Source organism: Erithacus rubecula (assembly GCF_903797595.1).
Source record: "Erithacus rubecula genome assembly, chromosome: 1".
In the NCBI taxonomy this organism is placed as follows: domain Eukaryota; kingdom Metazoa; phylum Chordata; class Aves; order Passeriformes; family Muscicapidae; genus Erithacus; species Erithacus rubecula.
Genome location: NC_136658.1, coordinates 110,189,361 through 110,215,657, shown reverse-complemented (window position 1 = coordinate 110,215,657; position 26,297 = coordinate 110,189,361). Strand labels below are relative to the sequence as shown.

The 26,297-nt window shown below is 37.4% G+C and overlaps 2 protein-coding genes across 2 annotated transcripts in view; one reads left to right on the top strand and one right to left on the bottom strand.

The window, feature by feature from the left end:
• Positions 1–246: 246 nt before the first annotated feature.
• PIGP (phosphatidylinositol glycan anchor biosynthesis class P) lies at positions 247–2,461 on the bottom strand. Its single transcript, XM_079313076.1, has 5 exons — positions 2,410–2,461; positions 2,025–2,115; positions 1,207–1,279; positions 634–752; positions 247–397 (listed from the first exon to the last, which is right to left on the bottom strand). Exons 2-5 carry the CDS (start codon positions 2,104–2,106, stop codon positions 267–269), a joined length of 405 nt encoding a protein of 134 aa, XP_079169202.1. The 5' UTR covers positions 2,107–2,115; positions 2,410–2,461; the 3' UTR covers positions 247–266.
• Positions 2,462–3,350: 889 nt separating this feature from the next.
• Positions 3,351–26,297, top strand: part of TTC3 (tetratricopeptide repeat domain 3) — a 50,596-nt gene continuing 27,649 nt past the window's right edge. The window contains 16 exon segments of the mRNA XM_079298219.1: positions 3,351–3,430; positions 5,662–5,707; positions 6,838–6,970; positions 7,626–7,710; positions 8,560–8,613; positions 9,657–9,777; positions 10,554–10,639; positions 10,829–10,923; positions 12,047–12,109; positions 13,216–13,270; positions 13,861–14,020; positions 15,083–15,131; positions 15,639–15,747; positions 17,053–17,107; positions 23,797–23,857; positions 25,056–25,119. Of these exon segments, the coding sequence (XP_079154345.1) occupies positions 3,356–3,430; positions 5,662–5,707; positions 6,838–6,970; positions 7,626–7,710; positions 8,560–8,613; positions 9,657–9,777; positions 10,554–10,639; positions 10,829–10,923; positions 12,047–12,109; positions 13,216–13,270; positions 13,861–14,020; positions 15,083–15,131; positions 15,639–15,747; positions 17,053–17,107; positions 23,797–23,857; positions 25,056–25,119 (1,311 nt within the window). The 5' untranslated portion in view covers positions 3,351–3,355.

Here is a 26,297-nt window from a genome sequence, read left to right as displayed (position 1 = left end):
TTTAAAACTTTTTGCAATAACCAGATAAATTATTGGGGCATAATTCTCAGAGCAATGCAGGTCATTAAAATTAATAACAATAATAACAACGATAATAATAATAATAATAATAATAATAATAATAATAATAATAATAATAATAATAATAATGAATTTAATTATAAATTCAGGGGGAAAAAAGCTGGAAGAGTTTTTATTTTTAATTTGGAGAGGTTTTAAGTGTCCCTCTGTAAGTTTTATTAAATCCAAACAGATTTTAATGACAACTATCTGCTATTGCAAATCCCTTTTTCAGGGAGGAAAAACATCCTGTTGACTTCACTGATGGGAATATCCCTCAGTGCTGGAATTGCCTCCTCTTGGAATTTCTTCTGCTGCTGCTTTTTGGCAAAATTATCTACAAAAGATAAGGAAAACATTTCATGGCTTCCAGATAATTTTCTTCCAAGAATATTTATATAATTATATAATGCAAAGTTACAAATTTAACTACTTTAAAGGATGCTGAAAATCCCACCAGGACTTCCAAGAACTCAAATTTTTAAAGGTTTAATTAACATTTGGGTTTTATTCTCTATAGATTTCCAGAATTGTCAGTCAAGGATCAAACTTTTAAATAAGCAATAAAATTACCTGTGATGGTGTGAGTGGAGTTGAGTGGAGCTGTGCTCATCATGTTAATCCCAAAAAGCAAAATATAACCAATTCCCACAGTCACCAGGAGATAAACTGGCAGAGCAACTGCCCAGTATCTGAGAAAAAGGATTTTGAATTTTACATTTAGTGACAAAGGGTAAATAATGAATGAGTTTTACTGTTGGTATTGTGTCTGTGATGAATTTTTCCAACAGGGAAAGAAACAACACCTCTGGTTGTGGATCCTGACTCCACTGGAACTACTGACAAACCATCAGATAAATTCCTTAAAAAAGTGTTTATTTTTAAATTATGACCTAAAGTTTGTTATTATTTCCTCCAGCAAACTTCCTGAAAGCAAAATGCCAAATTTATCCTAAAACATTCCAGTACTATTTACTCCATGGTACAATGAAACATTTTCACCACAGCTACATAAAAGAATGCTTCAGCAACATCCCTTTATCATCAGGGGAAAATGGATTTAATGCAAGGCCATTATTTAAAAAGAAAAAAAGTTTTGTTATTTGAAAATAATTAAGATTAAAGAGTTTAATTGGCTGAACTTACTTTTGAGGCCAGTATGTCAGTCCCAGGGAGAACAGCCAAGTCTCAGGAATATAAGCCCAGATGAGGTACAAAACTGCACAACAAAATTAGAAACTCACAGTAAAACTGATGATGCTTTAGACTTCCTAAATTTTGCTTTTATTTAAAGCAAAATACCTCTCCCAAAAGATTGCAGAATTTGCCTCTCAGACACAAATCCTGCCCAGCACCTGATAATTTTTATATTTTCTTAAACATTTAACTTCTGCATTCCTATGAAGACAAACAAGGACTTATTCCAAATTAAACTGCAGAATAAAGAAAGAAAAAACAAAACCATCCCCCAATAAAAAGAAGCCAAAGGAATCTTAACAGAGAGAATATTAAAGCAGAAAATGATGTCACAGTGGCCATTTAATGGGAAGAAAAACTGGTGGAATTGCAGTGTTTGTAATGAAAATTGATTGCAAATCCTTCCTGATTTGCTGAACCCAACTCCCCCTCTTTTCTCACAACAGGATGCTGCACTAAAAAAAAATCTTTGCAGCACCTTTTCTTGTGTTGAGAAAATATTTTCTACCCTCTCAAACCTTGGTCCTGAGATGGATCCCCAGTGCAATGAAGAAAACCCATCACACCAGCAGAGAAAAGCTGGAACCCAAAATATTTTCCATCTCTGTTGACTAGATTAAATTTTTTTTTTTCAGTATTTTGGTGGGGAAGGTAACAGCGCAACAACCTCCGGTGCTTAGTGAACATGACAACGTAAAAACAGGATTAAAACGGGAATGCAGCACAGCAACACTCGGGGGTGATGGACTCAGCTGCGGGATACTCACTGAAACCAAACCAGGAGCCCAAAAAAAGCGCAAATCCGTAGATCGCCCGCTCCGGCAGCGGGGCCGGAGAGTTCTCAACCATGCCGGGCTCCTCCCGCTGCCTTCGGAGAGGGGACACCAGCACGGGAGAGAGTTCAGAAAGGGACAGGAGGAGGTCAGAACGGGATAGGAGGATGTCAGAGATGGCAGAACGGGATAGGAGGGTATCGGAGATTTCAAAATGGGATATCACAGATTCTGCGGCAAGCTCCTCTCGGGCACCCCCCTCCCCCCGTACCCGGAGGTGCCGCACCCTTCCCCCGCCGGGACAGCTGGAGGAGGAGGAGGAGGAGGAGGAGGAGGAGGAGGAGGAGGAGGAGGAGGAGGAGAGGAAGGCGCTCCCTACCCCCGCTCCCGCATCCGCCTCCGCGCCGCCCGCATCCGGCACCACGCGCGCAGGCGCACCGCCCGCCGATTGGCCGCCGCCCGTGACGTCAGAGTGCGCGCGGCCAATGGGCGGCGCGTCCGGTGGGCGGGGCGCGCTGGGGCGGCGGGAGCGGCGGTGGGCGCGCTGTGGGACCGGAGCGGAGCGGAGCGGAGCGGTGCGTGCGGGATGGATACAGGGATAAAGGGATAAAGGGATAAAGGGATAAAGGGAATGAGCGAGCGCTGGCTGCTCGGCCGCCTTCCCCCGCGCCTCGCCCTGCCCGGGACCCCCGCTCGCTGCCCGGTTGTGTCCGGCAGCGTGACGCGCCCCCGGGCCGCCCGAGGCGCAGCGCGGTACCGGGAGCCGCTCGGGGCTCTCGGAGCAGCGGCAGGGAGCGGGCTGTGCCGGCGGGATGGGACACGGCAGCGGCGAGCCTGGGGTTTCCGGGATCGGCTGGAGGCGGGGGGAGCCCGAGAGCTGCTGGGACAGGGCGGGGTGTTCGGCATCCCGGGATGAGCCGTGATTCCCGGGATGCAGCCGTGATTCCCGGGGTGTTCGGCATCCCTGGATGCAGCCGTGATTCCCGGGGGTTGCAGCCGCGATTCCCGGGGTGTTCGGCATCCTGGGATGAGCCGCAATTCCCGGGATGCAGCCGCAATTCCCGGGATGCAGCCGCGATTCCCGGGATGCAGCCGCGATTCCCGGGATGCAGCCGCGATTCCCGGGGGTTGCAGCCGCGATTCCCGGGATGCAGCCGCGATTCCCGGGGTGTTCGGCATCCCGGGATGAGCCGTGATTCCCGGGGGGTGCAGCCGTGATTCCCGGGATGCAGCTGTGATGGGAAGTGTTGCACAGCTCCTGTTCTTCGTCTCTTGTCTTTCTCTGGGGTGTTTCTCATCTTCCCTTTCTCTCAGGGTGATGTGCCATGGCTGATCCTCTGTGCAGTTCCCTCTGTCATGCCTTGGCTGTTTTGGGAGCTGATCCATCCTACTTTGAGCTGGTAAGTGGGGTTGGAACTAGATGGGAAACTTGCAGGATGTTGCAGTGGAGTTTTCACCCAGAGCAGCTGTGGCTGCCCCTGGATCCCTGGAATGTTCCAGAGATGGACATGGGGGTTGGAGCAGCCTGGGACAGTGGAAGGTGTCCCTGCCATGGCAGGGGTGGGATGGGATTTAAGATCCAGCCCAAATCATTCAGAGATTCTCTGATCAGAGTCATTCCCAGTGTTGATTAACTCAAACTGCTGGACAGGGACCTGACACTGTCCATTGCAAAAACCCCAAACTGGGGTGGAGCCCAGAGCCTGTGTCCCCTGCCCAGGGGTGACAGCTGAGTGCAGCTGGGCCAAGCTCTGAGCTCAGCTCAGCACAACCTGCCCAACCTGTTGGTCCTGAGCTGCAGCTCAGCCTGGCACCTTCAGTCCCTGTCACTGCAGAGCCATCAGCTCATGGCCTGTGGGGTTCCATCTCCTGGTTCCTGTGGGGTTCCATCTCTTGGTTCCTGTGGGGTTCCATCTCTTGGTTCCTGTGGGGTTCCATCTCTTGGTTCCCGTGGGGTTCCATCTCTTGGTTCCCGTGGGGTTCCATCTCTTGGTTCCCGTGGGGTTCCATCTCTTGGTTCCCATGGGGTTCCATCTCTTGGTCCCTGTGGGGTTCCATCTCTTGGTTCCCGTGGGGTTCCATCTCTTGGTCCCTGTGGGGTTCCATCTCTTGGTCCCTGTGGGGTTCCATCTCTTGGTCCCTGTGGGGTTCCATCTCTTGGTCCCTGTGGGATTTCATCTCTTGGTTCCCGTGGGATTTCATCTCTTGGTTCCCGTGGGATTTCATCTCTTGGTTCCCGTGGGATTTCATCTCTTGGTTCCCGTGGGGTTCCATCTCTTGGTCCCTGTGGGGTTCCATCTCTTGGTCCCTGTGGGGTTCCATCTCTTGGTCCCTGTGGGGTTCCATCTCTTGGTCCCTGTGGGGTTCCATCTCTTGGTCCCTGTGGGGTTCCATCTCTTGGTCCCTGTGGGGTTCCATCTCTTGGTCCCTGTGGGATTTCATCTCTTGGTTCCTGTGGGGTTCCATCTCTTGGTTCCCGTGGGGTTCCATCTCTTGGTTCCCGTGGGGTTCCATCTCTTGGTTCCTGTGGGATTTCATCTCTTGGTCAGTGGGGTTCCATCTCTTGGTTCCCGTGGGATTTCATCTCTTGGTCAGTGGGGTTCCATCTCTTGGTCAGTGGGGTTCCATCTCTTGGTTCCCGTGGGATTTCATCTCTTGGTCAGTGGGGTTCCATCTCTTGGTCAGTGGGGTTTCATCTCTTGGTTCCCGTGGGGTTCCATCTCTTGGTTCCCGTGGGGTTCCATCTCTTGGTTCCTGTGGGGTTCCATCTCTTGGTTCCTGTGGGGTTCCATCTCTTGGTTCCTGTGGGGTTCCATCTCTTGGTTCCTGTGGGGTTTCATCTCTTGGTCAGTGGGGTTTCATCTCTGCCCAGTGGTTGCAGCATTGCCCCTTCTTTGTTTTTCTAATCTCTCCCATTTGATGCATTACTTTGTCCCAGTAAGGCTCAGTTTACTTAATCCCAGAATCCCAGCCTGGTTTGGGTTGGGAGGGACTTAAATCCCATCCCATGGCAGGGACCCCTCCCACTGTCCCAGTGTCCAACCTGGAGCTGAACATTCCAGAGATCCAGGGGCAGCCACAGCAAATCTGGGAATCCCATCCCAGGGAACAATTCCTAATTCCCAACATCCCACCCAGCCTTGGGTGTTTGCTGCTGTCAAAACAAAACTCTTTAAGAGTTGTCAGTTGTCTCTCAAGATGAGCTGATTTTTAAGTTGCTGTTGATTTTTTTTTTCCCACTCTGTTATTGTGTGTCCTGGCCTGTTAAATACCTGAATTTTATGATTTCTGCATTTCTGTGAAATGATAATGCAGCATTTCCTGTGATAGAGTGTTTATGGAATCACACATTTATCATGTTTGTTAAATAACAGATTTTGTAGGGACCTATAAATCAGAATAAATAACTTCTTCAGCTTCAGGTGCTCAAATGGGACTTAAAACCCTTAAAAGAAACATGAAATTCTAAACCAGCTCCTCTTATTTTGCTGTAGATGATTCTTTTAAAATATACATTCACTGACAAAATCCTTTCTTTGTTGCTGGCTGGGGTTTCTTTGTTTGCTTTTTGCCTGTGCAATATTAGAAATGGTAAATATGTGTAAATATGTGAGTAATTGTTTACTTTTAGGGTCATGGAAAATTTAAGCTGCCAGTGGTGCCTAATTCTAAATCAGGTATGGAAACTAAACCAATATTTTTCCATTTCTTGCATCTTTGGATTGCTATTTGCTTTTATTTTTCCTTCTTTTGCCTGAAAATTAGTTCATTATTATTTCTGAAACATTGTTCTTTAGAAACATTGTTCTGTTCTATTACCCTGGAACAATTCTCATCTGTTTCTCCCAAAACAACTTAAATAATCAGTAATATTTACATAAAAGCTGTGAGGCTTGTGTTTCAGCTGTGTAGGTCTAAAGGGAACTTCCAGTTGATTTTTTTTGGGTTCTTTTTTCAGGGAAAGTTTTGCAGTAATATTTAAACAAAAAATCCCAGTTGCAGAAAAACAGGTGGCTCAAATTCAAAATTGTATTTTCTGCACAACCCCCTAATTTGTGGGAATAAACAGATGAACAGCTGTGGAAAGGGAAATTTTTGTGTATTTTTTGTGTATTTTCAGACCCTCAGGTGATGCTGCTCTGCTCTGAAACCACCCCAATAATCTGAATTTCCCTTTGCATTTCCTTCAGAGGACCTGAAGCCACCTCAATGGTCCAATTTAAGTTTTAATTTCCCTGCACCTCTCCCTGCTCCATCCTGATTCTGGGATGGTTTTTTAGAGCCCTGAACCAGGAAGGTTTTTCAGGACAATCCCTGCTGGCTTTGTGCCCTGTTGCTCTGGTTTTATTGTCCAGAATAATTCATGGATACAGGTGGAAAAAGCTGATTTCTCCCTGGAAAATAACATTCTCTTCCAGCCCAGCAAGGAGCTGCATTTATCCATTTTTATCCTAATTTATCAATTCAGAAACAGGAATGCAGAGCCTTCCAGCAGCTCCCTATTTTTAATTCCATATTAATCCCCTCTCCCTTTTCCATTTAAAACCCCCCTCAAGTTGCCAGGTGAGTTCAGAGTGTTCAGATTCCCTTGATTTGGTTTGTCAGGAATAGAAGCTGGAAATAATCCTGAATTTTAATGTTTATTTGCAATTTGGAATGCCTGAAATCATGATTTATCTTAATATTTCTTGGCATTTTGGAATGCTTGAATTAATCCTTGATTTTAAAGTTTACTGGCACTTTGGAAAGCCTGAATGATGCACTGTAATTCCCTTTTTTATTTTTTTATTTTTTTTTCCCCTTGGAGGAATTGATCTCTGTGAGGTGTGGTGCAGTCTGCCTGTGGAAAAATTAAGGGAATATTGCAATGTGATCAAAATTAGGATGTTCTGGTCTTTGCTGTTCAGCAAGGAAAGCACTTCCTTTGCTGGTGAATATGGGTGAGTAGCCACATTTCCCAATTTTCCTCCAAATTTCCCTTTTTCCCTTTTCCCTCTGAAAATTCCTTGGGTATTTCCAGCAGGGCTCAAATTGTTGGTTGAGTTCTTGAATCCACAGGGGAAAAAATAAATAATAAGGATGGGTTTTTGGGGCTTGGAGCCTTTTGGGGCTTAGAGTCTTTTGGGATCTGGGAAGTTGGACTTTGGGGGCTATTTCAGTATTTATGTATTTATGGGTGAGTAGCCACATTTCCCAATTTTCCTCCAAATTTCCCTTTTTCCCTTTTCCCTCTGAAAATTCCTTGGGTGTTTCCAACAGGGCTCAAAGTGTTGGTTGAGTTCTTGAATCCACAGGGGAAAAAATAAATAATAAGGATGAGTTTTTGGGGTTTGGAGCCTTTTAGGGGCTTGAAATCTTTTGGGACTGTGGGTTTTGGGGTTTTGGGACTGTGGGGTTTGAACAGCAGCAGAACCTTTGCTGCTCTTTTTTCATTCCTATTTTTGTTCTCCCTCCTCTGAAGGGCTCAAGGTGAATTTTTTAAGCATTCTCTTCCTTAGATTTAATCCCTCTAAATATTCCCCATTAACACCCTGTAACACCTTGGGATTTGTCTTTGGGATTTGTAAAAAAATGATTTATTTTTTTTTCTAACAGTGTTCTCCTCCTGTCCTGGGACATGAACATCATCTCTGACTGCAGTATTTTTGAAACAGTTGCTGATTTAATTAAAAAAGTTGTTGTAAGTCCTGGATTTTCAATTTCTTGAATTTTTCAGATATATGTTAATTAAATCTGTCCTTTAAGCATCTTGGGGTTGTATCCTAAATTAGACATTTCCTTTTGCTGGAGTGAAGACATTATTTGATAAATGAGTTGCAGCTTTCCAGAAAAAAACAAAAAAAACCCAACAACTGTGGTTTAGGCTTTATTCCAGTTGGGATAATTCAGGAAATATTTGCAGTCACAATAAAGTTGGTGGATGAATGACTTAATTATTATTTTTTTTCACTCATTCAACAAATGTTACTTTAAATTTGCTGAGTTAAAAAAGGAACAGAAAAGTGGAGAGGAGGGTGTGAGGAATCTTCTCAGCTGCTGAAAGGATTTGTTGTGGGTTGTTTTTTTTAAAAAAAATTAATGTAACATTAATTACTTTTCATCTTTTTTTAAATTATTTTTTTAAATTTAATATATCAAACATTTTAATTTTAATGTATGAAACATTTCTTATTTCATTTCTTGAAATTCCCTGCTCAACCCCAAGCTACATAATTGTATTTTATAACCCATTTCTTCCTGAATTTCTTTTTCAATTTTTTGGGTTGTACATCTGAGAGTGCCATGGATTTGGGGGAGCAGATTTTGGGATGGTTTCATTGGATTTCTCAGTTGCTTCTTTGGGATTTAGACAGCAGCATCCAGGAATTTCCTCTTCCCATCCCAACATTTATTTTTCAACAAAAATCTGGTTCTGGTGAATTCCAGGAAACTGAGCTGAACCTGAGCAGGCAGAAATTCAAATTATCCCATCTCAACAACTGAGTTTTTGGGTTTTTTTTTTAATTTTTTTTTTTTATCCTTGTTTCAGAACATCCCACATTTCATCAGTGGCATCCTGACAATTGGCCGTGGATTGGAAAATGTGAGTTTCTGGAATTGTTTTGAAAATTCCCTGGAATTTTTCAAAAACCTGAGAATCTGGATCAGGCAGAGCTGGGAAAATCTCCTGATCCATTTTTGAATTTCCAAAATCCATCTTCTGCTAGAACTCAACTCATTCCATTTTCCAGCTTGTGAACTCTGGGCTGTGGAAAATCCTGAATTTCCTTGTGTTTGATCCTAATTTTTTTAATTTCCCAGTTGGAAAAAATTCTGGGTGTTAAATGCCAAAGTTAAAATAAAATAAATGAATTAAAAAAACCAATATTGATTTCCATCATCACAAGAAAATTTCTGAATCCCATTTTAGGGGTTTATTAATTTTTTTAAATTATTTCAGTCATCACAAGGAGGTTTCTAAATCACATTTTAGGAGTTTGTTAATTTTTTTTTTAATGATTTCAAACATCACAGAGAAGTTTCAAAATCACATTTGAGGGGTTTATATTATTTTTTTATATTATTTCAGTCATCATGAGGAGGTTTCTAAATCACATTTTAAGGGTTTATAAATTTTTTTTTATGATTTCAGACAACACAAGGAAATTTCTAAGTTGCATTTGAGGGACGTATATATATATATTTTTTTAAATTATTTAAGTCATCATGAGGTTTCTAAATCACATTTTAGGGGCATATTTTGTTTTTTAATTATTTCAGTCATCATGAGGTTTCTAAATCACATTTTAGGGGTTTATATTTTTTTATGATTTCAGACATTACAAAGAAATTTCTAAATGACATTTTAATTTGTTTATTTTTGAATGATTCCAGTCATCACAGAAAAATTTCAAAATCAAATTTGAAGGGGCTTTTATTTTATTTTCCAATCATTTCAAAAGCTCCCAAATCCAATTCTGACATTTGAATTCTCATTACTCTGCTGGAAACCTGATATTTTCCATTTATTTCCTGTTTTCTGTTTAAAACTCATCTCAACCTTGAACAAAAACAGAACTCCCACACTTTGCTTTGTAATTAATGATTTTTATTTTATTTTAATTTATTTTTTCCCAATGCAAACAGGGCACCTTCTACCTTGCAGAGGCTCTGGAGTGGGTCAGGTGTGTGGGTGGTGACAACATCCTGCAGCACCTGGAGCAGATGGAATGCAACAGAGTCAAACTTGCAATTCTGTTCTCTGAGTGTGAGTATGAAATCAGTGAGAAAAAAAATAGAAATTTTAAAAAAAAAATCACTTTTGTCTTTGAAATCATGAAATAACTCACATTTTTATTTTTATCCTGATGAGAAATACTGAATTTTGCAGGCTGCTCTTGCCAGATTTGCTGCACTTGTTCAATTTTCTGGTTTTTAAAGTTGCTCAGTTCTCTGTGTTTTCCTGAATTTTGTCTCCAGGTCAAAAATAAGTAATAAAAAAATCACTTTACTCTTAGAAATAATGAAATAATTATTGTTCTTTTTCATTCTCATAAGAAATACTGAATTTTGCAGGCTGCTCTTGCCAGATTTGTTGCACTTGTTCAATTTTCTGGTTTTTAAAGTTGCTCAATTCTCTGTGTTTTCCTGAATTTTGTTTCCAGGCCAAAAATGAGTAAAAAAAAAATCATTTTGCTCTTAGAAATCATGAAATAATTCACATTTTTATTTTTATCCTGATGAGAATTACTGAATTTTGCAGGCTGCTCTTATTTGTTGCAATTGTTCAATTTTCTGGTTTTAGTGAGAAGTTGCTCAGCCTCTCTGTTTTCCTGCATTTTATTTCCAGGCCAAAAATGAGTAAAAAAAAGAAAAAAAAATCACTTTGTGAACTATTGCATGATTTCTAAGAGCATTCTTATTTTCATTCTGATGAGAAATACTGAATTTTGCAGGCTGCTCTTGCCAGATTTGCTGCACTTGTTCAGTTTTGTGGTTTTTAAAGTTGCTCATTCTCTGTTTTTTCCTGAATTTTGTCTCCAGGGAAATGTTACATTGTCAAGGTGGCACTGGAGGGTTGTGATTTAGTGGCAGAAATGAAATCTGAGATCTGTGAGAGCTCCAGGAAGGTGAGAGAAGCTCAGAATGTCTTTGGGTCTGATTCTCTGAAATTCCTAAATTCTAATTATCAGGGAATGTAGAAACACCCCAATTATCCAAGAGGAATTTTTTTGAAATATTCCATCATGAAATAATTCCCTTCACCCTGCTGAATTAATGAATTTTGGGGGTTAAACTGTTTGTTTTTGGTGGCACAGAAAAGTGAGTCCATGAAGCAGAGAGGAAATGCTGAATTTTCCAGAGGAGCTCTGACCTCTGCCATCGTGTCCTACACCAAAGCCATTGAATTTTGGTAAGAGCTCATCCCAATTTCTGCACATTTACCCTCATTTTGGGCCATTTTTACATCAACCACTTTAATTACAAGCTAAAAAAAAAAATCCCTTTAACTTATTTTTATTTTGTTTTTATCCCATTAATTGTGGGATTTTTTTTGTGGTTTTGCTGCTCCAAAAGTTCTGTTTGGGTTTGAAATGACCAAGAGGAAGAGGAACAAACCTACAAGAAAATGAAATTATTTGGTGTGGACAGCCAAGAGCAGCCACTTGGGGTGTTGGATCTCAAAATACTCCTGCAAATATTGCCAATATTTATCATTATTTAGCCTTATTCCTACCATGTAAAAGGAATAAAGAACAAATATTTCCCTGCCTGCTCTTGGCAGCTCTCAGGTTTTATTTCCTTTGGAAATCTTGGTTTAATTTCTTCCCCTAAAGGCATTTCCTGAAAAGCTCTGGAGACTTTAGAAGAGAAAAGGGGATGAAAAGGGAATTTTTAGGGGATTTTTTCCCCTTCTCTTGGAATACCAGCAGGGTTGGTGTGTTCCCTTTTGGAAATGTTCATTTTACTCCTCCTGGTGTCTGTAAAATACAAAAAAAAAAAATTGATAAAACCCCACTTTCCACAAAACTATGCAGAGAATTGCATTTTTCATTTTAAAATCTGTGGCTTTACAATTATAGAATCAAGATTTTTGATTTATTTACCCTCCCTTTTATCCATACCAAGGCCTCATCATGTACAATTCAATTTAACCAATTAATTTCTAACATTCTTTGAATAAATCCCAATTTCATACCCATAGCTTTGGTCTCAAATTTAAGATTATTTCAAATTTCTTGCCAAATTCAGTGCCTTGTACCCAGGCCAAGAAGGGAAAAGCAGAATTGGGTGGAAAAAACAGAAAATTCAGTGCCTGAAAAAGAGCAGAGGAGATTCCCAGAGCTGAGAATAATTTGAATTAGTTGGAAATTACATTAATAATCCCAAACCTTAAAAATTGTTCCACCATTATAAAGAACATTTCCACTGCAAATTTGTATGAAAATTTCATTTTTTTTTCTTTCTCCTTAAGCTTTTCAATAGGAAAAATCATTCTTAAAACTCTTTATAATCTGATTTTTTTTTTTTTCCAGCCCTATAAATCACCTGCTGTATGGAAACAGAGCTCTGTGTTTCATTCTCACTGGGCAGTACATGTGAGTAACCCTGCATTAAAAACAAGGGGCACATTGCTAAGAAAATTGGATTTTTTTAAAGCTGAAACATCCATTTTTTTTCTTCAAAAATCCCTGAATACTGACTGGATTTTGGGACCTTTTTTTATATGATTTTTGGGGAAATTTTGCATTTCTCAGTGTGAATTTTGGGGCATTTTTCTGTGTTTTTACACTGAATTTTTCCTGGATTTTTCCTGATGCTTTTCCCAATAATCCTTTGAATTCTGGCCAATTTTGGGTTGTTTCAATGCAGATTTCAGGAGTTTTGGGGCCATTTTTAAGGGATTTTTGGGCCATTTTAAGTCACATTCCTCTGGATATTTTACCCCCTCATTTTCCCAGATTTTTCCTCAGAAATCTCTGGATTCTGGTTGGGTTTTGGGATGTTTTATTGTAATTTTAGGACTTTTTGAGACCATTTTTCATGTGATTTTTTGGGGGATTTTTGCATTTCTCAGTGTGAATTTTGGGGCATTTTTTTGTGTTTTTACACTGAATTTTTCCTGGATTTTTCCTGATGCTTTTCCCAATAATCTTTTGAATTCTGGCCAGTTTTGGGTTGTTTCAATGCAGATTTCAGGAGTTTTTGTGCCATTTTTAAGGAATTTGGGGCCATTTTAAATTGCATTTCCTCTGGATATTTTACCCCCTCATTTTCCCAGTTTTTTCCTCAGCAATCCCTGGACTCTGGTTGGGTTTTGGGACAATTTGGGGTGTTTTATTGTAATTTTAGGACTTTTTGAGACCATTTTTCATGTGATTTTTGGGGGATTTTTGCATTTCTCAGTGTGAATTTTGGGGCATTTTTCTGTGTTTTTAAACTGAATTTTTCCTGATGTATTTCCCAATATTTCTTTGAATTTTGACAGGTTTGGGATGTTCCAATGCCAATTTTAAGATTTTTTTGGGCCATTTTCAGTTGGCCTTTCCCACCTGAACCATCCCATAGTTCTATCAGCTGCTGTTTCATCCCATTTTTTAATTTTATCTTCTCCTTTCTTCTATTTATGCTTTTTTATGCCAGCCTGGAGATTTTTTTAAGGTATAAATAATCAATTTTTCTTCTTTCCCCTCCCTTCTCTCAGGAAAGCTCTAGTTGATGGAAAAAGAGCCATAATTCTCAAGCCTGATTGGCCAAAGGTTGGTTTTTAAATGTTCCAAAATTATTTTTTTTTGGTATTTTAAAGCAAGGGGAGAACCCAAAGCTGATTTTTTTGATGAGTGAACACAGAGTTTTGGGGACTGAGAATTCTGCCAAGTGCATTTTGCTTGGGTTTTTTCATTTAAAATGTTAATTTGAGGTGCCTGGCAGTGTTGGTACAAAGTGCTTTGTGTATTATTATGTTGTGAGTTGCCAGAATGCTTAAAAAAAAAAAAAGATATATAAAAAAAAAATCCTGATTAATGGCCAACAGCTATTTCCCAATACTCTTGGCCTGCAGGAGAGTAAATAAAGAACATTGCAAAGGAGCTGAGATTAGGGGGGAAAAACAAATTTACTCTTCTCCAAAGCAGAGAAAGCAAAAATAAAACCCAAATTTGCTTTTTTTTTCCCAAGTGATATCCCTGTGCTGAGCACTTAAAATCTGATTTTTCATCAGCTGAGAGCAGTTCACTTTCTGAATTATAAAAAATGAGATTTTTTTTTTTGCTGTGACTGCAGGTGATTGGGGTATAAATCCTTTAGGTGTGGGTAAAAGCTTGAAAAATGCCAATTTTTGTGCTGCTAGGGTCACTATCACTACTGCAAAGCCCTGGCTCTGCTGGACAGGATTGAGCTGGCCCTGGAGGCAAATGAGAGAGCCCAGGAGCTGTGCCAGGGCAACCCCCAGGGGCTCAGGGAGCTCAGCCAGCAGAGGAAGATACTGGAGACCCTGCAGGAAATCCATGGTAAAACTGCTGAGGCAGCTTTTTGGGTTTTAGTTTGGTTTTTTATTTTATTTTTAATTTAATTTTTATGTTATTTTTTTATTTTTTTATGAATTTTTTATTTTATTTTATTTTTTTATGTTATTTTTTTATGTTATTTTTTTATGTTATTTTTTTATGTTATTTTTATGTTATTTTTTATGGGTTTTTGTTATGGTTTTTTAATGTTATTTTTTTATGTTATTTTTTATGTTATTTTTTATGTTATTTTTTATGTTATTTTTTATGTTATTTTTTATGTTATTTTTATGCTATTTTTTATGGTTACGTTATTTTTTACGTTATTTTTTACGTTATTTTTTACATTATTTTTTACGTTATTTTTTATGTTATTTTTTATGTTATTTTTTATGTTATTTTTATGTTATTTTTATGTTAATGTTATTTTTTAATGTAAATTTTTTTAATGTTATTTTTATTTTTTTTAATGTTTTTTAAAATTTTTTTACGTTGTTTTTATGTTGTTTCATGTTATCTTTTATGGTTTTTTAAATGGGTTTTTTAAATGTTTTTTTATGTTATTTTTATGTTATTTTTTATGTTATTTTTTTATGGGTTTTTTAATGGTTTTTTTAATGGGGTTTTTTATGTTATTTTTTTATGGTTTTTTAAATGTTATTTTTTATGGGGTTTTTTATGGGGTTTTTAATGGGGTTTTTTATGTTATTTTTATGTTATTTTTATGTTATTTTTATGTTATTTTTATGTTTTGTTTAATTTTTTTAACGTTATTTTTTATGTTGTGTTTTACGTTGTTTTTTACGTTGGTTTTTTTGTTATTTTTTGGGGGTTTTTACGTTATTTTTTTACGTTATTTTTTTACGTTTTATGTTATTTTTTATGGTTTTAAAATTTTTTCTGTTGTTTTTTATGGGTTTTTAAAATATTTTTTTATGGTTTTTTTATGTTATTTTTTATGGTTTAAATTTTTTTTAATTTTTTTTTGTTTTTTTATATTTTGGGGTTTTTTATGTTTTTTTTAAATTTTAATTTTTAATTCCCCCTCATTTGGTTTTTCTGTAGGTGCTAAATATGAACAGAAGGCAAAGAAGCTTCTGCTTGAGAAGAAAAAGTAAGGATTTGGTTTGATTTTTTTGTTTTTTGTTTTGTTTTGGTTCTTTTTTTGGTCAGCAATGTTTAATTAAATGTTTGAGTGATACATCATGGGGATATTGCATAAATTTTGTTGTCCATCATAAAAATGGAAGCCATAAATTGATCAGGAATACTGAGGAATTAAATAAACTGAATATCCAAAGCAGTGTGGGCAGGGTATTTTTCACAATTAATTGCCATTATTAATTATTTTTAAATATATAAACTTAATCATTCAATTCCAGTGCCTTTTGTAGAAAATATTGTGATTTTTTTTTTTTTCCTGTTGCTTTATTTTTGCACAAGTTTGGGCTGTGCAGTTTGAAGCTGTAAAAAAATGACTGATGAAATATTTTAAATAAATTTATAGCATTACACCTCTAATAGGAGCAAGATTAATTGATATTAATCTGGTTTTTTTTTAATGTTCTATCCATGTGAAATATAGAAAAAAAGCACCAAAAAATTTCTTTTTCCACACCAGAGACTGCACTTCTTCAAAATCTCCTTCAAGAAACCAAGAACAGAAGGAAATAGAAAAAGGGAAGAAGAAAACCCAGGCTGAGGCCAAACATCAAAAACAGGATGCCAAGGTACAGCTGGAAAAATGTGGAAAAATGTGGAAAAATGTGGAAAAAATGTGGAATTGTGGAAATGAGTGTGGAAATGTGGAATTCTGCAATTCCTGATGGAATGTTGTGCTTGGAATTCTGCAATTCCTTCAGCAATTGTGCATTTTCCTGGGATGTTTCCTCCCAATCCCAGCAGAGAAATGAAGATTTTAAGGAGGTGGGAGTTCAGAAGAGGAGATGTAATTTTTAATATTAATTTTTTTATCATTTTAATTATTTAAAATTTCAAATGAATAGGTTATTATTAAGAATTATTATTAATTTGGGATATTTACTCCCAAACCCACCAGAGAAGTTGGAGATGGGAATTTATAGGAGGAGGTGTAAAAACACTGTTATGTTTTTACTTTTAATTTTTATTTTTTAATAATTTTAATTTTTTAAAATTACAAATGAATATGTTATTATTAAGAATTATTATTAATTTGGGATATTTCTTCCCAAACCCACCAGAGAAATTGGGATTTTAAGGAAGTGGGAGTTCAGAGGAGATGGCCACTGTTATGTTTTTACATCTAATTTTTCCTTTTTTCTTCTTCTTCTTTTTAGCTTTTTCAATTTTGATTTCAGAACAAGTTACTATTAATAATAATCATTATTTTTATATTGATTTTTATTAATTATTAATAGTTAAGAGAGATTTGTGACATTTTTATGTCCTTTAAGATAACAAATCATCATTTATGTTACAATATCCACTTATTATTTGTATTTTAGCTCACAAAAAAGGCAAAAAAAGCAGGAAAAGCTGGTAAATAAAGTGAATTTTCAGGCAGGCCAGAGCAGGGGGAGGGCCCTGGGCAGTGACGTGGCCCTGGGAAAATGAAACCAGAGCAGCAAAGCAGGAAATGGAAATTTTGGAGTTTGGAGGCAGAGAAAAACAACCTGGGGAAAATCCCAGGGCTTGGCTTTGATTTTCCTCATCAAAATCTCTCTGCAGCTGTGTAAGTCTGGCTTATTAATAAATGTCTGTGCCAAAAAATGCTGGTGGTTGGTAGATAATAGAAATGGAGACAAAGCTGGGAGGAAAACAGTTAGAAAAGCACTTTGATTAATGAAATTATTGTCTTTTTTTTGCCTTGTGATTAAGAACAATACAGCACATTTCCATTTATTTTCTTTTTTTTTTTTTTTTTGTTTTGTTTTTTTGGTGTTTTTTTTTTTTTTGTTTTTTTTTTTTTTTTTTTTTTTTTTTATTTTTTTCTTTGTATAAATCCAATGAGGGAGATGGATTTGGCTTTTGTAATCTGATCTTTTTGCCATCAGGTGGCTGAGCCCCAGAAAGCAGAAGGCAAAGTTTCCACGCTGGAGCAGCCTCCAAGTGAGTTTTATTTTTTGCTTTTTATCAAGTCTGAGCCACTTCTTCCTCTTCTGCTGCCATAATTAATAACCAGAATTGAATTTCCTGTTGTTCCCACAACAAAAGCAATCATCTTTTACTTCTTTCTTAAACACTTCTGTATTTCTGTCTTAATTCCTCAATGCTTTTGTAATTTGAGTCTATTTGACTGAATTCAGGATTGAAACTGAAATTCAAGAGTAAAATCTGAGTTACAGGCTGGAAATGCTTTCCCTCCTCCTGAGCCAGGATGTGAAAGGATGTGAATTGAAGAGGAATCTGTATTTCAATATTTACAATTAATTTGTGGTTAATAAAAGCTCCATCAGGAAAGAATTCTGCAGGTAAAGAGGGAAGAGGCCACAAAGTATTTGGCAGAGTGGATTTTTAGCTCCAGACTCTGGAAGTTGTGTGATTTCTTGTTGCTGTTTTGGGTTTTTTGTGGGGTTTTTTTTAAATAAATAAATCATTTTATGGAGAGAACTCTCACCCCCTAAACCCCCCCCAAGTGCCAGAGTTACTTTTATACACTGGAAGTGAAATTCAGGCAGTTCTGAATTCAAAGGGAAATCCTTTCCTAAATTTTCCTGGGGGTTTTCACCACCTGCTCTCTGCCTTTGGTGCCTGTTCCTGGCACATTTAAATACCTGGGGAGGTGCCAGAGCACAGAACTCTTGAAAATTGGAAATAGGAAACCACTGAAGGTGTGTTAGAAAATATTATTTGGAAATGAGCAGCAGGAGGAGAGATCCTGACCTTGGGAGCTTTGAGGATTTTTTTGGCAGGTGGAAGATGGGGGGGGGGGAAGGCTGCACAGGAAATCTCAAGATGTTTTTGTTGGGAAAATGTCAAGGTTGGAAGAATTGGGATTGTTCAGCCTGGGAAAAGCTTTTGGGGAGAGCTCAGAGCCTGAAGGGATCCAGGAGAGCTGGAGAGGGACTGGGGATAAGGGATGGAGAGACAGGACACAGGGAATGGCTTCAGAGTAGGGTTAGATGGGATTTTGGGAATTAGGAATTGTTCTCTGGGAGGGTGGGAAATTCTTGTTTTGCTAAATCCCTTCTCCAGGGGGAGTATGGATGTGGTGGATCCAGGTTTAGTGAGCTGGGCACTGGTTTGTGCCCAGGGCTTTATGGAGCTGGAATTGATCCTTGCTGTGAGTTTGTCCCTCAGGATGAAGGATGGCAAACCCAAGATGTTGATTGCCGAGTTACTCATGGCTCTGCAGAGACAAGAGCAGCAATGGGTTGCTGTAAAGTTGTTTATTGCATAAATGCAATATTCATGTTTGTTATGTATGCAATATTATCTTTATTGCAGAAATGCAAAGCTTGAAGAATTCAAAGTATTAAAGTCCATGCTAAAGCTTTCTGATGTAGAGCCCTGAGCAGAGGCAGCAGCAGCTCCCTGGTATTTCTTCTTCTGTTCCTCTCCTCTTTTTTTCTTTCTCTCTCCTCTTTTTTCTCTCTCCTTCTTTCTTTCTTTCCCCTCTTCTTTCTTTCTTTTTCCTCTTCTTTCTTTCTTTTCCCTCTTCTTTCTTTCTTTTCCCTCTTCTTTCTTTCTTTCTTTCCCCTCTTCTTTCTCTCTCCTTTCTCTTGTCTCTTCTCCCCTGTATGTGCTGGTAGTGATCATGATGATGGTGATGATGATTTTTTCATTCCAAAGGTTTTTATTTATAAATCATCTGTTGCCTGGAAAGGCTGAGCTGGAACAGAGACTGGACAGAGCAAAAGGGATAAAATAGGAATTTATTGAAAGGATTCACCTTGGCTGGGGCTGCACCCAAATCAATCCAAGATGGATCCTGGTCATGAGTTTTACACTTTTATCAGTTTTGGTTCATTCACACATTGGGGTCAATTATCCACCCACAGCCCCAGGCTGTGCAGTCTCAGCCCCTGGTTTGCCCCTTTTCCCTCACTGCTGTTTCTGCTTTTTGGGTGTCCTTGATTCTCCAGCTACAAAGGGATTGTTCTGTCCAACCACCCTGTGAGTAGAACTCACTAACACCTCACATGGAGTTTCAGAGTTACTGAAGCAGCAGAGAATCTGAAAAATAGAAAAGCTGAAATCCAAGGCATCACTCCAATGAGCTTAAAACACAAACCTAAAACATTCCTGCTTCACCTTTTAGAATCCTAGTTTTAAAATACAGAAGTGGTGTTGATTCTTACACATAACTTAGTCATAGAGCTCTTATCTAGTCACATAAATGTTCTGTCTGTTCTATCTAGGAAAGGCAAACAATATTCTTACTGTGTTTTTATTATGTCTAGGGCTAAGTTTCTGAACTTTAACCAGGTTTGAACTTTATATTAGATTCTTTTTACTCTCTTAAGGCACTTAAAACATATTCTTAATTAAAACTGACTTCTGCTTAATATCTATGTGACTTAATATTTCTACTTACTTAAAACTAAAGCTCACACTTTTATGTCATGTCTGTGTGGTTTAATATATTTTGATTTCTCTGAAGGCTTTAATTCAATCTCTGCATTCTTCTCCCTCTCTGAGGGAACTGTTTTACACACTCCAAAAATTGATACAGGTCAAATAAATCCTGTATTTTGGCTGATGGAGATAATGATTAGAGAAAGGGATTTTAATCAATTTATTACACAATATAAGAGGTAATAACTGATACTTGAGTGTGGAAGCTAAGACAGATTACCGTGGATTTAATTAGCATATCAGTTTGATAACCAAGATGCCTTGGCAAGAGCAAACAGAGCTTTGAAGATTACAAAAAGATTGGATCAAGTCTGGCTGACAGGGAAGAAGATTGAATCAAGTAGAAATGTCAAGTTTATCTGTGGGATGTTTAATGAAAAAATGTTAAAGAATTACTGCCTTCCTAGAAATGGTGTGTGAGCACATGTAGCTCCCAGAAATTTGGGTTCTGATCACCAGTCAGTAGTTACTGTCTCTCTCACAATTGTGGATAATTGAGTTTGTTCAAGCAGTAGTTTAATAATGATTATTTTTTAGCCTGGAGAAGAGAAGGCTCCAGGGAGACCCTCAATCCCTCCCAGTGCCTGGAGGGCTCCAGGAGAGCTGGAGAGGATCTGGAGCAGGGGTAGGACAAAGGGAATGGCCTTGAGCTGTAGGAGTGGGACCAGCCAAACCCCAATTTTCCAGCCCAATCTGAAGGATTGAAAAGCATCCATTCCCTATCCCCAGTGCTGAGCCCACCCTGAAACCCTGGCACCCCTTTTCCTGGAATTCATTTCCATGCATCCACCTCTTCCTGGAGGTCCTTTCATGGCCCTGGAGGGTTTTTTGGGCTTGTAGTCACTCAGTCCACCCCAAAAAATTTTGAATTTCCTTTCCTTGAGCTCCCCTTTGGGTGTGTGCTGCTGTTTCCTGTGATGTAATTTTGCCCCAGCCTCTCTGTATTATCTGTGCCCCCCAGTTTCCAGCTGTGTTCAGCATCTTCTGTGTCTCTCTGATGTTCTTTTATCTCCTTTGCAAGTTGGGCTCTCAGTTCTTATCCCCCAACTTCAGAGGGACTGAGAATTTCCTTTTTCCATGGTGTCTGTCAGACAGGATGAAATTGGGCATTAAATTAGAAATTCTTCCCTGGCAGGGTGGGAAGCACAGGGGGGATGGAGAAGGGGGAAGGTGAATGAATTTTGGAGGAATTGAGGAAAAAAAAGGGGATGAACATGGTGTTAAAAATGTTCTATTTGTCTAGTTTATCAAACAACAAGATTAAACTTAGCAGCAATTTATTTTTTTTTATTAATAGCAACACTTGTATATAAATTAATACAATCCAAGTATATTATATACAGGTATTTGAGCATATAGAAAATTTAGCAGTGGTAATTCAGTATAATTGAGGTTTGTATGAAGCATAAGCAAAACCCTCATGCACCAAATAATCCAACCAAAAATCCCATTTACACACTAAATGCTGATACATATTAATGCAGAATCTTCTGGAAAGCTCCTCCTGGTTTCTATTCCTGAACTCTCCATCACTAATATTGTGTTTCTCATGCTCCACCAGCAATCAGGGGTCTCTGATATTTTTGGGGGTCATTTCTGGGTCTTGTGTTCCCTGTGTGCCCCTGCACACTAAGCTTGGGGTTAGGGAATCAAGCAAATGTTTCACAATAAAACATTATTCAAGTTTCATGCCTGGAATTATCCCAATTTGGCCCATTCCAAGGTCAAAACTTTTTATTTCTAGATGCTGCTTATCAAACCTACATCCTCCTACTACTCCCCCCTAACATCTGGAGGATTCCAGCTGCTTTGTCTCACTTTTTTTTTTTTTTTTAATTGTAACAATTATTTTCTATGGATATGATTACAGTTTTGCTGATATAGTTACAGTTTAATTAGCACAAATCACATTTATCACAGTGGGGCTGGAGAAGGGGCAGGGTGGCAGAATTTTGGAGGAATTGAGGGAAGAAAAGGGAATCATGCTGGCCAATTCTTGGCCAAAGAAATGGGTTGAATTTCAGCAAACTCGTGTTTGTCCCGTGTTTCTGCTTTATTTTCACTTTCTGTTCTCCCTTTCTCCTCCCCCTTCTTTTGTAGAGAGCAAAATATTTGATTTGAAGGGAGGAGGAGGCTCCCAGTGACTGGCTGGCCCCAGTTTGTTGTGGGTAGGGAGGAAAAGTCTTTTTTTTTTTCCTCTTTGCCTTTGTTCACTAAACTTGCAGGAGTTTAATGGAAAAGAACTTAATGCTACATTTTATTATTGTAAAGTTATTGGCCTTTTTGATTTATTTTTCCTACTACTTTCTATTTTTGGTCGTCATGTATTGTTTTTTTGAGCTTGTGTATATTTTTATTAAATATCTTTGGTCACTCCTAATGGAAAGTGTTAGGAAAAGTAACACTACTTCTGATATTTTAAAGTGTTTGTGGGGTAAGTAAATGATGTTTTCTTTGGAATTAATACATTTCCTTAAGTATTCTAGCTGCAAATCAGCTGGATTTGCTTGTTACCTTTATTTTAAAGCTTTTTTTTTATTTCATCTGGAAGCTGCATTTTGAAGCTGGGTGTTGTAGGGGAGGAGTTGTTTCTATGGGAATTGTTTCTGCAGTAATTTTTGTTGAATGGCTTTTGAAATTGGATCCTCCAGTGCAAAAATAATGGTGATGGATTTCTTCCTTCAGTGGTGAGATGGTTTCTTTTCTCTTCACTGAGGTTTTGTTGTGAGTTACATTGATTCCTTAAAGGAGAACAACACATGAAATGAAGAAAAAGTGAAATTTCTCAAGAGTTGGGATGGTTAAAGGATGATGTGCTGGAGGAGTTCCAGAAGAATTCTGATTTTCTGATCATTTCAGTTCCTCTATCCACAGGAATTTCTGGTTTTCAGTGCTCCAGCAGCCACCCACTCAAGGAAAGGTCCCTGAAATAATTCTGAGCTTGTCCACTCCTAGTGACTCTTTAATTTGGGCTCATTAAGGAGCTGTTAATGAGCAATAGTGCCCCTGGGCAGGATTGAAGTGAGGAATGTTCTGGACACCTCCCTTGCTGCAGGGACAACTCTCAGGGCTGGATTTTTCCACAGCCTTTCAGTATTTTGTGTTTCAGATACTCTGAGGATCATTTTTAAGCACTAAAATTTCATATATAACACGAATATTTATTTATTTAGTTAGTTAGTTAGTTAGTTAGATATATATGTAACTCTTCCTTCTACTTCCAAATTTGATTTTCTGCTCTTGAGCATAGCAATAACCCAAAAGTTGCAATCCAGGTTGTTTTTCCTGTGGGTGTGTCCAATAAAAAAAGGTGATTTTGCAGTTAATGGCAGGAATTCCTGGGTTTGTCCATCACAATTAAACAATAAAACACATTTTCTCCTCCTTTGTTGCTCAGGAATTGTTTCCCCAGTCCTGTTCTACAGCAGGGTTGGATCTCTGATGTTCTGATTAAACTTTTTGTGAAGTCTTTGTGAAATTTGGGAGTTAAAAGTGATAAATCTTTGCTTGTTTTTGTCATCCTTTATTTACATTTACATTTATTTACATTTGAGATTGACAGGGCTTGAGCTTCACTCTAACTCAGTGGTTTTGAAGAAAAAAAAAATTCATCCTCATAATTTTTTTCCAGAGAAACTTGGACTCCTCTAAGGATCTGTTATTCCCTTTGAAAATTCTGATTGGTCACTAAAAGTATAACCAAAAAAAAAACCAAACCAAACTATTTTAATACAAAATAATGCATAATATTATTTTATCATATATAACCTGGAATATAATGTATGTATTCTAATACACAGTACTAAAATATAATAGCATTAATAAATAATTGCTATTATTAATAATGATAATAATTGGAAATACATGTATAATATTATCAACTCTGCTTTTATAGGACAGACTGATTTTTTTTTTTTTTTTTTAGCCTGTAGACAACTTTAATAATCACAAATTTGAAGTCAGGTCATATCTTACAGCATTTAAAAATTCTTCCATTTGTTTGAAATCTTTCCCTTTTAGGATTTTATTAATCCAATTTCCAGTTAAACAAAACTAAAATCAGATTTGTGGTATTAACACCTTTTGATTGTGTTAGTTTTGACCTTGTCACTTTTTAATATCTGCAATTTCTACAGCCAAATGTGAGTTCCAAGTGCATTTTTTTGTTTGCCTATTGTAGATAAGGATAATTTCACTTAAAATCCTTTTCCTCTTTACAGACCAAAATCAGCAAAACAAACGAAAGCCCAAAACCAAAACTAGTGACTATGAAAAGATGAGGTAAGAAATACAATTTATTTTAAAATCTATTATTATTATTTTGAGTTCTTTTATGTGAGATCAACACAACTTGGATTTGCTGCTTGCTCTTTACTAAAGGTTTTGTGTAATTTTTTACATCCTGATAATGGATAAAGTCCCCAAAATTCCATTTTTTCCTCAGTTATTACTTGAAAACTGAGTATCTACCTGAATTTTAATAAATAAAGGCATAATTTGAATATTTGCTGTTAAAGCAGAGGGATGATAGGACTTTTATTTCAATTGTTACATCAATAAAGTTACAACAATAATTGTAACTCACTTTGCCTCCTTTCCAAGGCCAACTTGCACCAAAGAACTTTTTCAAACTCCTCTGACACTCCCTGAGCTCAGAAAAAAGATGAATTTTGGTTTTGTGAGTTTTATATTAGGAAAGAATTTTCCTTGGAGTCCTTCAGTTGTTTGTTGGCTCCAATTTTCACTTGAAGCACCATCAAAAATCTGATTTTAAGGCCAGGGGTGGAAATGGGAATGGGGCCAAAAATTCAATTAATTGAGGTAAAACTGTAGATTTGATGAATTATGTTATTTATATTTATGTTATTTATATTTTTCATTTATATTTTATTTATGTTTATTTTTATTTATGTTTTATTTATGTTTTATGTTATTTATATTTATATTTATGTTTCCACTTCAATCCGAGTTTATCAGAGGAAATAATTCATTATTTCCATTGCTGCAGAGATTTTTGGTTGTGTTCAGGATGAGAGTGCAGCAAAACGAGTTTTTTACATGGAAATCGAGAAATTTCTATTAAAAACAATTTTTTTCAAGGTTCAGAAGAGCCCAAACCTTTAAGAAACCTGATTATTCCCAGTCCTAAGTGTGACCAGAAGCCCAAATTTCTTTTCATCACCATTTATTTCAGTGCAATCCTGTTGTTCTCCCAGATTTTTTTTTTAATGCCAGTGTAGGAAAATTGAAATTTTGCCACAGGAGAGATCATTTAACTGAATTATCAGTAATTTCTTTTTCCTTTCACTCCAAGGAAAGGAAATTTATTTCATTTTATTTCATTTCTTATGGAACAAATCCTCTTTAAAGAAGCTGAACCAGCTCCAAAATTTCTTCTCTGCTGTGTAAACCACAATGGATTGGGAATAAATAGATTTAAAGCACATTTATAAACCCTTGGTGCCTGTTTTTTTTTTAGGAATCATGTGGATTTAAAGGAGTCTAAAGCCATGGAGGATAAAGGTTTCTCTGCTGTGCCACAGGTAATGGAAATTCAGCCTTGAATTGGAAGGGATTTGTCTTTTTTTTTTTTTTTTTTAGGAACATTTCACCAAAATTTGGTTAATTCTAAAAATTTAATTCTCTGTGCTCTGCTTGGCTTTGATCAGAGGCAGAAATTCTGTGGTTACACTGATTTAAATTGTTTTATTCTGTCCTTTTCTTCTGGTTTCCTTCTCCTGCTGTAGATCATTCAGGAATTTAAATTTTTGTCTAAATGTTTTCCAGTGTTGGATGCATTTGAAATAACCAATTTTGTGGAATGGCCAAGTTTTGTTGGAAACAATATGAAATTCAAACATTGAGGGGAAATGATCCTTCTCCAAGAAATTCCTGAATTTATGGGAATGCACATAATTAATTCTTTCATCCCTGTCAATTGGGGAATGCAGATACCAAAAATCTGATTAAATATCTCACAGGACAAAAATGAATTTAGGAGAGGATACAGATTCTATCTGCACTAAGACCTCTTATTTTATATAAAATATCTTTTTTTCTTTTTGCTAATTCATTGCTGGTGTTGAACATTTTCATTAATTTAATCTGCTCTATGTCATGTCACTTAACCAGGAAATTAATATCATTTATTCTCTTCTATAACTGCATGGGGCAGGAGTTTTCAGAAATGAAAATAAATCTTCATTATTTACAGTGTCACTGCTGGAAATTCCTGCAGATTTCAGGAAGTATCAATAGTGAATACAAAATATAATTTTAATATAACATAATAACAAAAACCAGAATAAAATAATGAACTCTGAAGTTCTTCCAGCAGGAGCTGAGCTGGACACAAAGTGTTGCAGAAGGAAACAATTCTCAACTGTTCCAAAAACATTTGGATACAAAAAGTGAGAAAAAGCAGAAGTCTGGGTTGTGCTTTTTGGGTTTTTTATATGGAAGAAGAATTAGAAATGATGCTTGGACTGAAGTTGCAGCTTTCTGGAGAGAAATTTAGAATAAAAACTAGATTTTTCAGAGATTAGCAGCTCCATGAAAATGCAATCCAGGAGTTTTATACAGTTTGCTGCTTGGAAAGTGAAATTGTGGTGGAACAATTTTGCTTTTGAAAACAAAAAAAAAACCCAAAAAAAACCCCAAAGAAAAATGAAAAAAAAAAAAGTTATTTTCTTTTAATCTTACTGTCTTTTTACATCTTCCA

Coding starts and splice junctions, on each gene's coding strand:
- PIGP (XM_079313076.1), bottom strand. CDS start 2,106: ATGGTTGAGAACTCTCCGGCCCCGCTGCCGGAGCGGGCGATCTACGGA. Junction 1,280..2,024: donor GGGCTCCTGGTTTGGTTTCA/GTGAGTATCCCG, acceptor TTTGTTGTGCAG/TTTTGTACCTCATCTGGGCT. Junction 398..633: donor CTCCACTCACACCATCACAG/GTAATTTTATTG, acceptor TATCTTTTGTAG/ATAATTTTGCCAAAAAGCAG.